The 14,790-nt window shown below is 34.5% G+C and overlaps 1 protein-coding gene across 1 annotated transcript in view; it reads left to right on the top strand.

The window, feature by feature from the left end:
* The window catches only part of LOC139765567 (serine/threonine-protein phosphatase 5-like), a 44,227-nt gene extending 29,929 nt beyond the window's left edge, over positions 1-14,298 (top strand). The window contains exon 10 of the mRNA XM_071693137.1: positions 2,399-14,298. Within this exon, the coding sequence (XP_071549238.1) occupies positions 2,399-2,458 (60 nt within the window). The 3' untranslated portion in view covers positions 2,459-14,298. The remainder of the gene's footprint in view (positions 1-2,398) is intronic.
* Positions 14,299-14,790: the final 492 nt, after the last annotated feature.

Genomic DNA, 14,790 nt, shown 5'->3' with positions numbered 1-14,790 from the left:
TCCATTGCATCCAATTCATAATCATGAGTATCCCTAGCACAAATCAGTTCACTCACTACATTGTAACTCTTCTGCAGTCTGCCTCATTTTGTACCTTTTCTCCTGACCAGGTAAATCGTCTGACATACATTTTACATCTTAACATATCAAAATCTTCATCCATGTGTAATTTTTTATGCCTTTTCTAACACATTTAATTCTTAATTTTTTATGGTTAGTGGTCTTTAAATCAGTCAAGGAACATCATCAAACTGGTTTAGCAAATTGAAGGTAATTATCAGGTCTTCTCTTATTCTTTTCCATGGTACGTTTATGGTCTCTAACATTTCACTGTACCAGTAACTTGTTTCTCATAAGTCTGGAACCATCTTTGTTGCTTTCCTTTGGATTTTCTCTATTAGTTCTCTGTGCTACTTTAAGTGCAGTGACCAAGCTTGAGAAGTATACTCTACTTTAGGCCAAATATATGCTGTAAATAGTCTTATGAACTTTACCTTTTTCATGTATTTTAAAGGATATCTGATATTTGCCAGCAGACGATTTGTGCCCTTTGCATCCTTCTGAAGGTGGAGCTCTGGTAACAGGTTAGGTACAGCATCAAATGCTAAGTCCCTCTTATGTGAGATTCCTGCACTTTGTTTCCTATTAGATGATATTCATCTCAAGGCTTTCTTTCATTGTGACCCAGATTCAGAGAAATGTATTCATTATATTCATTCTTCACATACTAATTCCTTTAAGCCCTTTAGAGTGTCCCTGGGTTCCACCATCAGGATTCTCTCTACCACTTCCTCATTCAGGTAACAAATTATTGCATTTTCTTGCTTTTATCTCTTTTAGGTTGGCTTTCTTTCATGCAGGGATAATGTCCTTAGGTACACTTTAATATTAGATACTGTTATTAATTATTTTTTAGGGATAATAGGATGATTTAACTGTTACTAATAATTTTTTAGGGATAATAGGATGATTTAATCCTCTTTCCCCCCTTAGTTTAACTTGGGTTCTCATCCTGCAAAACTAAGAAGGTTTACTATGTATTTTTTCTTTATACTTGATCGCCATTTCTTTCATTAGCTAGGTAGTGCTAGGAACAGATGAAAAGAAATGTCACATCAGCTCACATCCATTTTCTAGCTTTCATGTGTAATGCACCAAAACCAGTTCCCTGTCCACAATCAGACCTTTCAGAACTTTCAATGCTTTACCCTGGACGCTTCATATGACCTGTATATATCTCGGTTAATTATGATTTGTATCATGGTTTTTGTCTAATATGTACCTTGGTTATGCATAGTATATGTTTAGGTTATTTAAGGTATTTAGATTTTTCACAAAAAAAAGGTGTTTACATACCTCTCTGTCTGCCTTATCACCCCAACTTGAAATTGTTGGAAGTATGTAAACTCCATACTGAGAAAACATTTCAGAAACAGGAGAGGTTCATATTTTGCATGAGCTTTGGCATCTTGAGGATTGTCTGATTCATTGTCAGCTTTCTGTCCTTTCCTACTCATATTTTCTTTTCTTTTAAGAGACAGGTCTGTCATCACTTGAAAGCAAATGATTCTACTCCAACACCAACAGACCAACCTTGTTTTAGGTATCAGGGTCTGTGATGATTATGTGGGTGTGTGTTTGTATATAAAGTATATGTGCATGGGTAGGTGCTTTACCAAGTTTCTTCCTCTTTCCCCTCTCATTTTGGAAGATATAATGGCTCAATAATGACTGGCCATTTCTTCTTATCTTTCCCTGTAGGAAGGGTCTTTGAATGGTTAGCAAAGGATAATTAGGTGCATCATGCCTGCTTTAACAAGCTACTTGAATGGCCTTCATTTTCATTTGATTTCACCAATAGAATGATCCACACAGCCTGTCCTAGTGGATTCAAGGTTTTACCAGAGACCAAACAATTCATTTACAGAAAATGAAACATCTTCCTTAATCTTTTTTTCTTCATTCACTTAATATAATTTTCTCATTTCTTTCCAGTTTCAAAATAAAATTTGGATGCCATTACAAATTTTCATAAACTGGGAGTTATTTAATCACAGATTTGTATAGTTTTACTGTTGCAGCCTGACTTCCACCTCCTGCATTATATCAATGATTCCTTCATGAGCTAAAAAAAAGTTTCTTCTTTATGTGTTATTGCAACATATTTTGTGTATCTCCAACACTTAATATGGCTCACCAACACTGCTTTTAATTCTGTGGAAACTTAACCAAAGAAATTTAAGCAAATTTCCTTATACCTTTTGGAAATATATTGTGAATTATTAATGTTCTGGTGTATTTAGATAAACATACTTCGTCATTCTTACATTTAATATTAAATCATTATTACCAAGATACTCAAGTTAATGGAAATGTTTCATTTCATTTTCTTTTTCAGCCACATCCGCCAATGAAGCCAATGGCATATGCCAATTCTATCTTAAGTTTGTTCAGTTAAGAGAAAATTTTATGTGTCTAGTCTGTACAACCACTGTGAAGATTCTGTGCTGTTATCATTTTACTAACTGGTGCAAAACATTGGGATAAAAGATGAAGTGTCCCAGCCAATTGTATATTACAGCCTATAAAGTCTCATTTTCAGAGTGTTCTGTGCTCATAGATTCTACACTGATGATTCACAAACATCCTTAAAGAGTGTATATGCTCTCAAATCTGTGCCTTTTGGATGAACATGAATGTGAAGGTGCCATCTGTAACCCCTTGTTAGGTGTAAGATGAAGTGCTGTCATAAGTAACAATGTGTGGTTGAAAATTGGGGAAAGTATAACTTTTAGGCTTGAAAAGTTCTGTGGTCACAAGAATTCCAGATATTTTGATAATCATCTATTTTTTAGGTTGTAATGTCCCTAATATTCCATGCAAGTAGTTCTATGATATCCAAAATTTTTATTTTGGTTATTTCTTTCAACCTATGGAAAACCATAATTTTAGCTGTCAACTGACTACAATGCACTCCATGTGTTAGCAGACTTATTTTTTCTTGTATGAATGTTCCCTTTATTGGTATTTTATTTATAATCAAGCCTATATTAAAAAAATATTTACTTGATACCTTATACTACTGTGTGCTTTATATATATATATATATATATATATATATATATATATATATATATATATATATATATATATATATGTATATATATATAGAGAGGGATAGGGGAGAAAGAATACTTCCCACGTATTCCCTGCGTGTTGTAGAAGGTGACTAAAAGGGGAGGGAGCAGGGGGCTGGAAATCCTCCCCTCTTGTTTTTTTTTTCTTAATTTTCCAAAAGATGGAACAGAGAAGGGGGCCAGGTGAGGATATTTCCTCAAAGGCCTAGTCCTCTGTTCTTAACGCTAACGTGGGAAATGGCGAATAGTATGAAAAAAAAAATATATATATATATATATATATATATATTGTTTTAGTTCTGACCATTTTTATCTTCATATTCTCATTTGTTTCCTCGACTATCCATAAATTCTTAGCATAGTTTTCTTTTACAGTTATTTCATTGGATGTAGATAGTTAGTGACTTACATTAATCAAGTATTATCATATCAAGTAAATACTGTATTATGGTGTCATATGTTAACTTGTTTCAATTGTCATTAAGAATGGATCATTTAGGGGATGAGGTGGACATGTATGATCTAGTTTACTTAAAGAAGGAATTCAAATCTGCACAGTTTTCCTCTCTCTCATTTTTCTGTGTCTTAGGAAAGGATGTGCTGTCCATTATAGTGGAATTACTACAAAGATAATTTTTTCTACGAGTCATAGATAACATGTAGCCGGGCATTGTTTTGGCTACATTACAGTCCATACCATATGCATATCAGGGAATGGAACAGTAAAAACTTTAAGAGACCTAATGTAATTTTAGGGGCTCTAGATTTTCACTTGAGATTTTCCCATACATCAGTAAATAATCAGTTCACACAGATGCACTGGCAGGGGTATTTAATGTTGAGCATGAGTTGCTAGAGGGACTCGACAAGAATAACTATCTGGACTATTTTATCTGCAAATAATATGTTTATGTCAGCATTGTCACCTCCAGAATCAGTAAAAAAAACTGATAATTTTCGAGGCTTGACGTGATTCCAAGGGGCCTTAGGCCACTACATTCCCAAGAAAGATCCTATTTTGCATATGCTTTGGTCTGTAAGCTTCTTTCCAGGACCTCCTTTCATATGCTTTCACAGTGTACCCTTGACTCATTATTCACTAGTTTGTATGTCTTCCTATGCCTCACTCCTTGTACTTTAGTTTTAAATTCTGTTCCTTTACCACATTCATTTTACATGTCACCTTTGTTTCTTTTCACTTTTCTTATGCCTTTGATGTATTGTGAAATCACCATAGGGTGTATCATTTTTTTTTCATATTGTTTTATTGATTTTTTACATGAAATGTTTGTTTTGAGGGTTACTATGTTAATGTGAAAAAGTGAATGTATGTAATACCATAGATAGGTAGATTGTGCATTAATAAACTGGGGGATTGGGTACAAGAATATTTGGACTGAAAATACCAGTACTGGTAATAAAAGTGCAAACCCATTGTAAGAGTAATGCAGTGCACACCTAGATATCAATGAGTGGATTCAGGGGTTTCTTTAGGTTTGAGTGAAATGATTAATAATGTAAATGTTGTAAAAATATGGTGTATATGGACTGAGTGAAACTTGTTTGAGTACATTCTTTGTAAATATAGTAAGAGCTGGTGAAAATTTTCAACACAGCCAGTGCTTCACAGAAGGATTAAATGAGGTGAACTGAGGTTACCGTACTGTTTGTGCATGATTATATAGTAATTGATGTACCCATAGGAAAAGGAAAGCCTAACATTAGAAAATTCTCGAACATCTGCTTTTACTGCAACTAATATGGGTTGTCTGACATTAAATCCATGATAGAATTAATATGTCAACATTACAGTGACACACTTTAGAAAAATTAAAAAGCACATTTCTTCCAAACATGATCCAGGCCATTTGGTAAAAAAAATTTGAAAACTATTGCATTTAACTGGGACTAGGCATTATTTATTTTTTTACTTGTTTACTGGTGCCTTGAAGTATGTTTAAACTGAAAACCTCTTTTTATTTTATACACGTGTTTTTTTTTTTTCTAACAAAGTAGTGTCAGAAACAAACGAACACTGGCCTAACTTACACACATGTACTCTGTGGCTGTCATGCATAATTCAACGAAAACAGAGCCTACCATCAACAAATATGTCCCACAAACAATCTTAACTTAACATGCCTTGCTTCAGCCCATTAACAGCATATCACTCCCTCTATACCACATCAATGCAGTTAGTTCCAACCCATGTTATATGTCTCACCATCCTGGATCTGTAGACATCCTGCTACTTTTCAATCTCTTTTACTCTATCCTTCCATCTTGTTTTTAGTGTTCTCCACCCATTTCCTCCCTCCACTTCTGACATGTATACCTTTCTTTGCTCATTCTCTCCATATTTCCAAGTTATTTCAGCTCATTCTGATCAGTTCTATCAGTCATACAGTTCTTACTACCACATCTCTTCTTTTACATTCTCACTCCCCACAGCATTTGTACAAAGTAATAGAAACTTATGCTTTAAAATACATTTACATCATTTCACATTTAATAGCATAATTGTTCATGTACTTCATACTTCACTTAAGTCATTTTTTTTGTTAAGCAGAGTATCATGCAAAGTGATCTCTGAGCATTTTGTTACCTGCATACCTTAAAACTTAATTATCTTTTTAGTTTGTATTCTTAAAAAATCATGATTGGTAATTATCAGAAAACTTTGAAATGTATCATTTATTTCTTAGTAGAAATATTACGACATATGTAGAAAAATGTTATTACAATTTAATGTACATTTCTTTAGTCTTTTTATTTTCTCTTGTTTGTTAAGATATTCGTTCTTTGTCCTTTCTAGTGTAATTGTCATGCATATTCTGTTTCCTTTTGTGTCTAATCACAGCATAAACCATTCAGATTTGCTAGGGAGTATGTGTTTGGTAATCTTTTTCTGTTCACTGCAGCTGAGATGTATATAGATAGCCATTAATACTTGTAATGGTATCCTGTGTATTGTTAGTAGACACTACAACCTAAATTTTTCCATGCACTGGTCAGTATATGTGGAAGGAAATCTGTACAAGATATGCATCCACGTCATATAATAATTTCTAAAGCTATGTCACTTGTACAAGATAATTGATATTACCAATGAATAACTTTGGTTGGTTTCTTTCATGACAAAAACTTCCAAAAATACCATGCATCTACTTTGTATGCCTGAAAATACTCTTGGAGTACCTTGTATACTTGGCATTGCAGAAGTATGAGTTAAAGGGTGCATAGCATGTGTAAACAGTGTCTGACCAGGTTGAGTTGTATATTATTTTATTAAGAAAATTATTGTCTAGTTAACTATCATAACAAACTTATGGAGACGTATTATAGAATTTTTGGGAATACCCTCTCACTGAGTATCTAGATGATGATAGAACTATTGCAGTGAAAGGGTTACTGTCTCATTTAAAGTGCTGTGGTCACTGTACAGTTTTTTCTAAACACTTTACCTGCATTAAATTCATCTGACATAATGAAGGTACATGAAATATGATGCAGTTGATTCTGTATATGTCTTTTTATGCTGGTAAAGTTGTTGCTCCCTTTTCATCCTGCAAAATTTGTTACTTTGACAAGAAAATGAAGGTGTCTTAAGTCTTTAGGTCACTGCATATGAATTATCCGAGGTAATAAATAGAGGAGTGTAGAAGAATGTAGTGACATGATAGAAATGAAGTTGTTCAAGTACAATAACAAAAATGAGTTTCAAGAATATATATATATCATGGCTGTTGGAGGTTTGTATGTTGTATGAAGGTGCGCGTTCATATGCACTTTGTTCGTATTCATATACCTCCGCATTGTACAGTTAGGTTCAGTAAAAAGCTGTCTGCTGGCTGTATGAGTTTGATGGGAAATGATTGGTGTAGGCCCCGTTGCTCACAGACGTGAGACGAAGGGTATTCGAGTACATAGTATCCGAATAGTCATTTCCCTATTACAGGCGATCATAGCCTAGCAGTAGTGCTCCGCCTGTTGCACAGAGGTTTCGAGTTGGGTCCTGGCTGTGGGAGGTTTGTATGTTCTATGAAGATGCGTGTTCATATGCACTTTGTTTGTATATATATATATATATATATATATATATACTAGGGTTGACATGCTGTCAATGGCTTGAACCAGGGCATGTAAAGCGTCTGAGGTAAACCATGAAAAGTTTTGCAGGGCCTGGATGTGGAAAGGGAGCTGTGGTTTCGGTGCATTATACATGACAGCTAGAGACTGAGTGAGAACGAATGTGGCCTTTGTTGTCTTTTCCTAGTGCTACCTCGCGCACATGGGGGGGAAGGGGTTTTCATTTCATGTGTGGCGGGGTGGCGACGGGAATGAATAAGGGCAGACAGTATAAATTATGTACACGTGTATATGTGTATATGTCTGTATATATATATATATATATATATATATATATATATACACACACACACAGATATATATATTGTTTATATTATTTATTTTGCTTTGTTGCTGTCTCCCGTGTTTGCGAGGTAGCGCAAGGAAACAGACGAAAGAAATGGCCCAACCCACCCCCATACACATGTATATACATACATCTCAACGTATACATATATATACACACACAGACATATACATATATACACATAAACATAATTCATACTGTCTGCCTTTATTCATTCCCATCGCCACCCCGCCACACATGAAATAACAACCCCCTCCCCCTGCATGTGTGCAAGGTAGCACTAGGAAAAGACAACAAAAGGCCACATTCGTTCACACAGTCTCTAGCTGTCATGTATAATGCACTGAAATCACAGCTCCCTTTCTACATCCAGGCCCCACAGAACTTTCTGTGGTTTACCCCAGACGCTTCACACACCCTGGTTCAATATATATATATATATATATATATATATATATATATATATATATATATATATATATATAAGTTTGTCTTTAGGGTGTGCACAGGATTTAGTCAAGGATTGAAAAGCTCTTAACAAGAGAGGTATGTTAAAACATTGTATATTAGAAAACTTAAAATTGAGTTAATTGAATATTAAATAATTAAAATTAGTCGATTTCTCGTATAGTTGAATACAGGTGATGTAGAGAAGTCAGTTTATTAAGAGACTAACAACAGTATTTGAATGTAAAAGAATTTTTGATATTTGATAATATTATAAAGCTGGTAGCAGTAATCAAAGTTCTGTTGTTCAATGGAACAGATAAATATTCTTTTGTAGGTAGAGAAAATTTTATCACCGTAACATATGTTATTGTTTATGGAAGGTGGTGAAATGGATACAATTGTATCATTGGTCACTAATGTAAATTATTGAAATAGTTAAGTTTACATACCTATATATATTTTTCCTTATAAGGGAGTTAAATGGTTAGAATAACTGTGAAAATTCTTAAATCATAATTTTTAATTTTATTGTATTCTACATATTTCCCCCACCTCACCACTACTCCTGTGGCACACCCCTGAGTTTACATTAACTAAGTAAGAAAATTTGTTGTAAGAGAAAATTCTGATATTACCTAGTATGCCTAATTTTAATTATCTCGCATTTCTTTGGTATTATGGATGGTTTTAGCTACTGTCCAGCCTAGAATGTAATGAAAAGTGAGATTTGTAACCAGCTCTAGGTTATACAGTCAGTTAACTTGACAAAGAAGGATCCATTGTACACAAAAGTAACAAAATAGTTACAGTATGTATAATAACATGACAATGTTGGAAGGCACTGAATTCTTTGATGCATTACATGTTGTTGGATCTTGGTCACCCATGGGAATCATTTAAAAGAGAAGTGTAGATGTGTGGAAAGATATTTCTCATTATAGTTTATTATTCAAAGTGATGACTGTGTATCCACATTCACACTGCAGTGTTATTAGTCTTCCCAAGGGTCTCAAACTCTGATCACTCTTCCAAACATTGATATTCAGTTTTCCTTATTTATACTTCACTGTGGGAATGACTGCAAGTGATATGAAAGGGCAGGGAGGTGAAACCATGGATAGGTTTTAGCTGTAAGGACCACAAGCAGATGATCTTGTAGCGAATAATATTTCAGTATTGAAAAACCCCACATTCTTTGGATAAGAAATATTTTCATGATTCATGATTGTATATGCATCCATACTGTGAAAAAAAACCACATTCTTTGAATAAGAACTATTTTCATGATTAGTGGTTATATGTGCATCTATACAGTGTTTTGATAGAATTAATGTATTGGTCAGTCATGGAACATCTGCTGTAAAGTCAAAATGTATCTTTTTAGAGATATTGCAGTATGGTAATACTTTCCATTTACCTTAAGCTCTTGAGCTATGAATATATCTACTGCATTTACTTAGAGATCTTGAACCTCTAGTTCATTTTAGAAATACTGGTGTGGTATGAAATGAATTGTATTTTCTTTAGTTGTCTCATTTATCGTGTCACCTGTATATCAATTGGTTATAAATAATTTTAGTTGCTTTAATTTTTCAGTGTTTGAACTGTAAATTAAAAGAATGGGGCCTTTAACACTTTAGCTGCATAGGGGGGAACCAGTTTGCTGTGTTAGTTTGATTGTCCTTTTGCATTTTCTCTAATTTTTGGTTCATGAAAAGAATAGTGTTGAAAAAAGCATATATGAAAATTATGCTTTATATTACTAGTAAGTAGAACTTCTTATGCTCACAAGAGTTGTTACACTTACAATTTCCTTTCTACAACCCATTTTTTTCCATTATTTTTGTGAATACATAAAAATTATATTTTAGTTCATGGATAAAGCAAAAACCTTATGAAGAGAATGTTAGAAACATCTTGACATATACATATACTATTTTCCAAATACAATGTGAACTACAAGTTGCCATACGCATATTCTCCATTATGTATTGCAAAAATCTAACTTCTCAATCCACAAGGTATTACTACAATATTTATGTTTCTTAACTCTGTTAGAGAGATATTTACCAGTCCTTTGCACTTATGCTTCCCTTCATATATGCACTTTCTACTTTGCAGTTAAACTTCTTTCCTTTTCCAGCATTTTATGAACCATGCTTACCAGATATTAGTTTGCAGCTCAGTGTAACTTTCATATTGCCCTTTGTAAAGACAAACTCCACATATATTCTTTTCCACACCTATGAAACTGATCCCTTTTTTGTTGATTTGGAGACTGTCACAGCATTTCAGCACCCACCTTGAGGTCCCTGAAGGTTTCATGGTCTTTTTATGCTTTAGATAGATGAAGAAACTTGTCTTACTTATGTCTTACTGAACAATCTTAATTTTCATCATGTTTGTATTAACGGCATTATATATGTGTCACTTTACATATGTGCATTCCTAGAAAACACAGGTGAGTGGAATCACCATATAGTGAAACCATTTTACCACAGAATTCTCAACCTGATTTTCACACAAATTAATAAATGCCAAGAAACATACAGTGCAATACAGGTACATTATTAATCTGATTAAGTGAAAATGAAATGCAGCTGAAATAGTCTTCATATAAAAATACAATACTGTAAATATGGTCATGTTACACTGATTCGGTCTTGATTTAAGACAAAGACACATTTGCTCCATGTTCTCCATAGCTTCACTGCTGTAAGAGTGATCTTTGTTGCATCTAAAGATGTCACACAGAAGGCATACTGCTTCAATCTTTGTGCATGGTCATGTTAAGAATTTTGACAATATCAACACCATTTTGTCCAACATCAGAGTACTTCAAAATGTCTAACTTTACAACTAAGGGATGCTCTTCCTGCTCCTTTTCTTCCAGCAAACACAACGGGTTCTTTCCATTCATTTTATGTAGGGAAATTAAATGCAATATTACATTGTAAGAATGCTGGTGGTATGACCACCATAGTTATGTGCATCAGACTGGATGCCTCAGGCAGTGGACACCACACAAAGCAGTGAACATTAGCTCTAGTGATTAATTGCCATGTATTACTGAGTTTAGTTTCTGAAACATTTGTTTTTCTGTGTTTGCATTATTCAATTTATTTTTTCAATGACACCATATAAGGGAACACCAAATAATGAAACACTGAAGAGCAATGATTAAGTATAAAATAACTTCACTGAATACACTTTGAAGCCTTGCATTCAGCTCTTTACGTTTCCCTGTTTGGTGAGACAACCCTTCCACTAAAAATTCATTAGTATGATTATTTATTCTGTCTGTGTATACTTACTATTAGTGTGTTGTGGGGAGAGAGTATACACTCTTGTTGCCTTGTCTCTCAACCTTGCATATATGCTGTGTCTTACCACTGTCATTTTCAATTATTCATCCCCAGAACATAGATGTATGGGAGAGTGGTGATTGAGAGGATGGTGCTATGCACTGAGCATCAGATTGGGGTGGAAAAATATAGCATGAGTACTAGTAGATGATGTGTGGATCAGGTGTGTGCTTTGACGAAATTGTGTGAGAAATACACAGAGAAACTGTATCATATGCTTTCTCCAGATCCATAAATGCCACATACAAATCCTTCTGTTTGTGAAGTATTTCTCTCACATTCTTCAATACAAAGCCTTGATCCACACATCTTCTACTACTCCTGAAAGCACATTCTTCCTTCTCCAATCTGATGCTCCGTGCATGCCACCACCCTCACAATTACCACTCTCGAATGCAACATACCAAGTACAAACATCAAACTTATATGTCTGTTTGTGTGTATGTATGTATTTATGCAATGTCTGCATGTGCTAGAGAAGTGTGCAGCATACATGAGGTGGTCAGGTGAGAAAGGGTAGTGAGTGACGGAATGACGTAGTAAAGAGAAAAGAGAGGTTTATGGACAGTACTTAAAGGAAGGATTAGAGATATATAAGAGGGGGCAGGGCATAAGAGTTGGAGTAAGCTAGTATCAGTAAACTTCAAGGAGGTTGATAGTGAGAGAAAAACAAGAGAGCTAATGGGAACATCAGTGAAGGGGCAAATGGTAAGAGGAAGCAATGAGGTGAAGAGATGGAGCATTTTGAAGGACTGTTGAATGTGTCATATGATAGGGTGGCAAATGTAGTGTTGATTGGGCAGGTATGCAAAGTGAGTCATGGAAATGGGTTTGGTGAAGAGAAAGATTATGTGGTAAGGCAGCTGGAGTGGACAGTATTGGAGTTTAATTTCTTAAGAGGGTTACTGATATAAAAGGACACCAAAATTATCAAATTATCATATTATAAACCTAAACTGTACTTAAATGACTTTAATGTAACTGTAGGAAGGGATTATTTGGCAAATAATAATATAAAACAGTTAGAGGCCTTAAAATTTGAAGAACACCATACGATAAAATTGTATGACAATAATTAGAGTAAATCATAACTACAAATTATTAAATAAAACAAAACTGGCCTTAAAATATATAGCTTCTCAAAAATAAAGACTCCATGCAGAGAGCCAGTTAAACAAGTAAACAGGAACTTAAGAGGTAACCTTAATCTGAATATATTATTGACAGCAGAAGACAATTACTCATCTCGCCATATCCACGAACACACCAGAATGCACGTCTAAATCATGGCATGTAGAGTCTAAATGTTTCAAGTCACTAGATTGTACAAAGTGTTCATACTCCTAGAAATGCTAATTGGGGAGTTCATGGGTTCATTCAGACTCAAATCTGACTTTTATAAGTGAAAACCCTGTGTATTCATTAGTGCACATGATTTATAAGTGAAAACCCTGTGTATTCATTAGTGCACATGAGAAGACTGTATAAAGTCTTTCCAACACAAGCCACCCCATGGAAACCACATGAGTAATTGTACACTAATGGAAAACGTAAAGGCATCAGAATTTTGTCTTGATAATTGAACTGACTGTCTATAGTATCACATAGTACATTTGATACTAAAATGAAAACCCGTACAGTGGTTGCCTAGTTGGGCTTTAGGACTATCAACTGCCAGGGTCATTAAGGCCATCATCATTGACACACATACCAACTGGAAAATATTGAACTTCAGGTGTTATTACATATGTAATTAAGATCATATACCTTTGCACTCAGCACATGGACCAAGAACTCATGAATAATTAGCTCCAATAACTTGCAACAGTTCCCTTTTATGAGAAAACTAACAGGTCCTAAGGATTATCATTTTGTATAAATTGTAACCTTAGGTACAAATGATTGTACGAACATTTTTGTTAATAAAAGTATTACCCAAAATTTTTTCAATGTTACTGACAATAAAATACAAACTGATTAATTTTTTTCTTAACTACTCTTAGAAAATCCAACATACTGGCAAAAATAAGATAGGTCATTGATACCATGAATACTTCATTCAACCAATATTAGCTGTAGATGTTAATGGCACAAAAGAAACAAACTTAGTGGACAGACTACATGCTGGCTTCTTATAAACCGATGCAAGTTAATATCTATAAGAGAAAGTTTATTCATATCAAAAGTAAACTGGATTCAAGTATTCTAAGAATTTCAGCACTTGACTACTTTTGAATTATGAAAATGCACCAGCATATCTGTAATGAAGTACTGAAACAACATTCATCTAACCGCTTTTGTTCACAATAACTCAAGAATATTTGCTGAAGTACATACTAATAGAATGCCTATGTCAATGCCTTCAGTCTGTTTATAAAGTTTAAAATCAAAGAAAAACAATATGCCTAAATGGCAATATCCAATAAAGTTTTACATTAATTTTAATCAAAACCTTGTTTATAGAAACAAGAGTATGCTGTCAATTTTGAATGGACTTCTTAGAGTACACAAACTATCTTGAAGGCCTCTGTTGTTAGCTACAGATACTGTGGTTAAAACTGAAGTAGATTACGAGTGGTGGGTGATGGTTAGTTCTCTTACACCCGATAGGGAGAGAAGTAAGGAATATAGGTGAGTGTTTTGGGAGGAGCGGAGAGAAGGAATCTGCAGTTTTATGCAAGGAATTAAGTAACGGTGAGGGATGATTTGAATGCAAGAGTGTTGACGGGCAGTTAGGAACATAATTGGGAGACAAGGGATATCCACTGTCAATGAAACAATCAGTTCGACATGCTATTTGCTGAAAAAAGCCAGAATATGGAATACTTGAGATTTATATAAAGTACTTTATATAAATACCTCGCAAACGCGGGAGACAGCGACAATAAAAAGAAAAAAAAAAAAAAAAAAATTTATACATGGCTGAGTGAGGCTGGGGCTCAACAGGAATTGTAGGTTATATACTAGTGTTAAGGAGACTCTTGGATATAAATGAGCTGGTGGAATGTCTGATCACTACAGGGAGGAGCCTTGAGGTCTGGATGAGAAGGGATGCATGTAAATGATCCAACGTTCATCTGTTCTTGGCACTAGGGGAGGGAGGTGCTGTTTTTCATGTGTGACAGGGTGGTGAGGGGAATGGATAAAGGCAGCAAGTATGAATATGTACATGTATATATATGTATATGTCTGTGTATGTATACATTGAAATGTATAGGTATGTATATGTGCATGTGTGGGTGTTTATGTATATACATGTGTATTTAGGTGGGTTGGGCATGAGAAGCGTGGGAGGTGGGTTGATTAGAAAGGGTAGTGAGAGGTGGGATGAAAAAGTAAGATTATTAGTGAAAGAGAAGAGAGAGGCATTTGGACGATTTTTGCAGGGAAAAAATGCAAATGA

The sequence above is a fragment of the Panulirus ornatus genome, chromosome 55 (genome assembly GCF_036320965.1).
Source record: "Panulirus ornatus isolate Po-2019 chromosome 55, ASM3632096v1, whole genome shotgun sequence".
In the NCBI taxonomy this organism is placed as follows: Eukaryota; Metazoa; Arthropoda; class Malacostraca; order Decapoda; family Palinuridae; genus Panulirus; species Panulirus ornatus.
The sequence above is the reverse complement of the archived record's forward strand: the minus strand, read 5'-3'. Positions and strand labels throughout refer to the sequence as shown.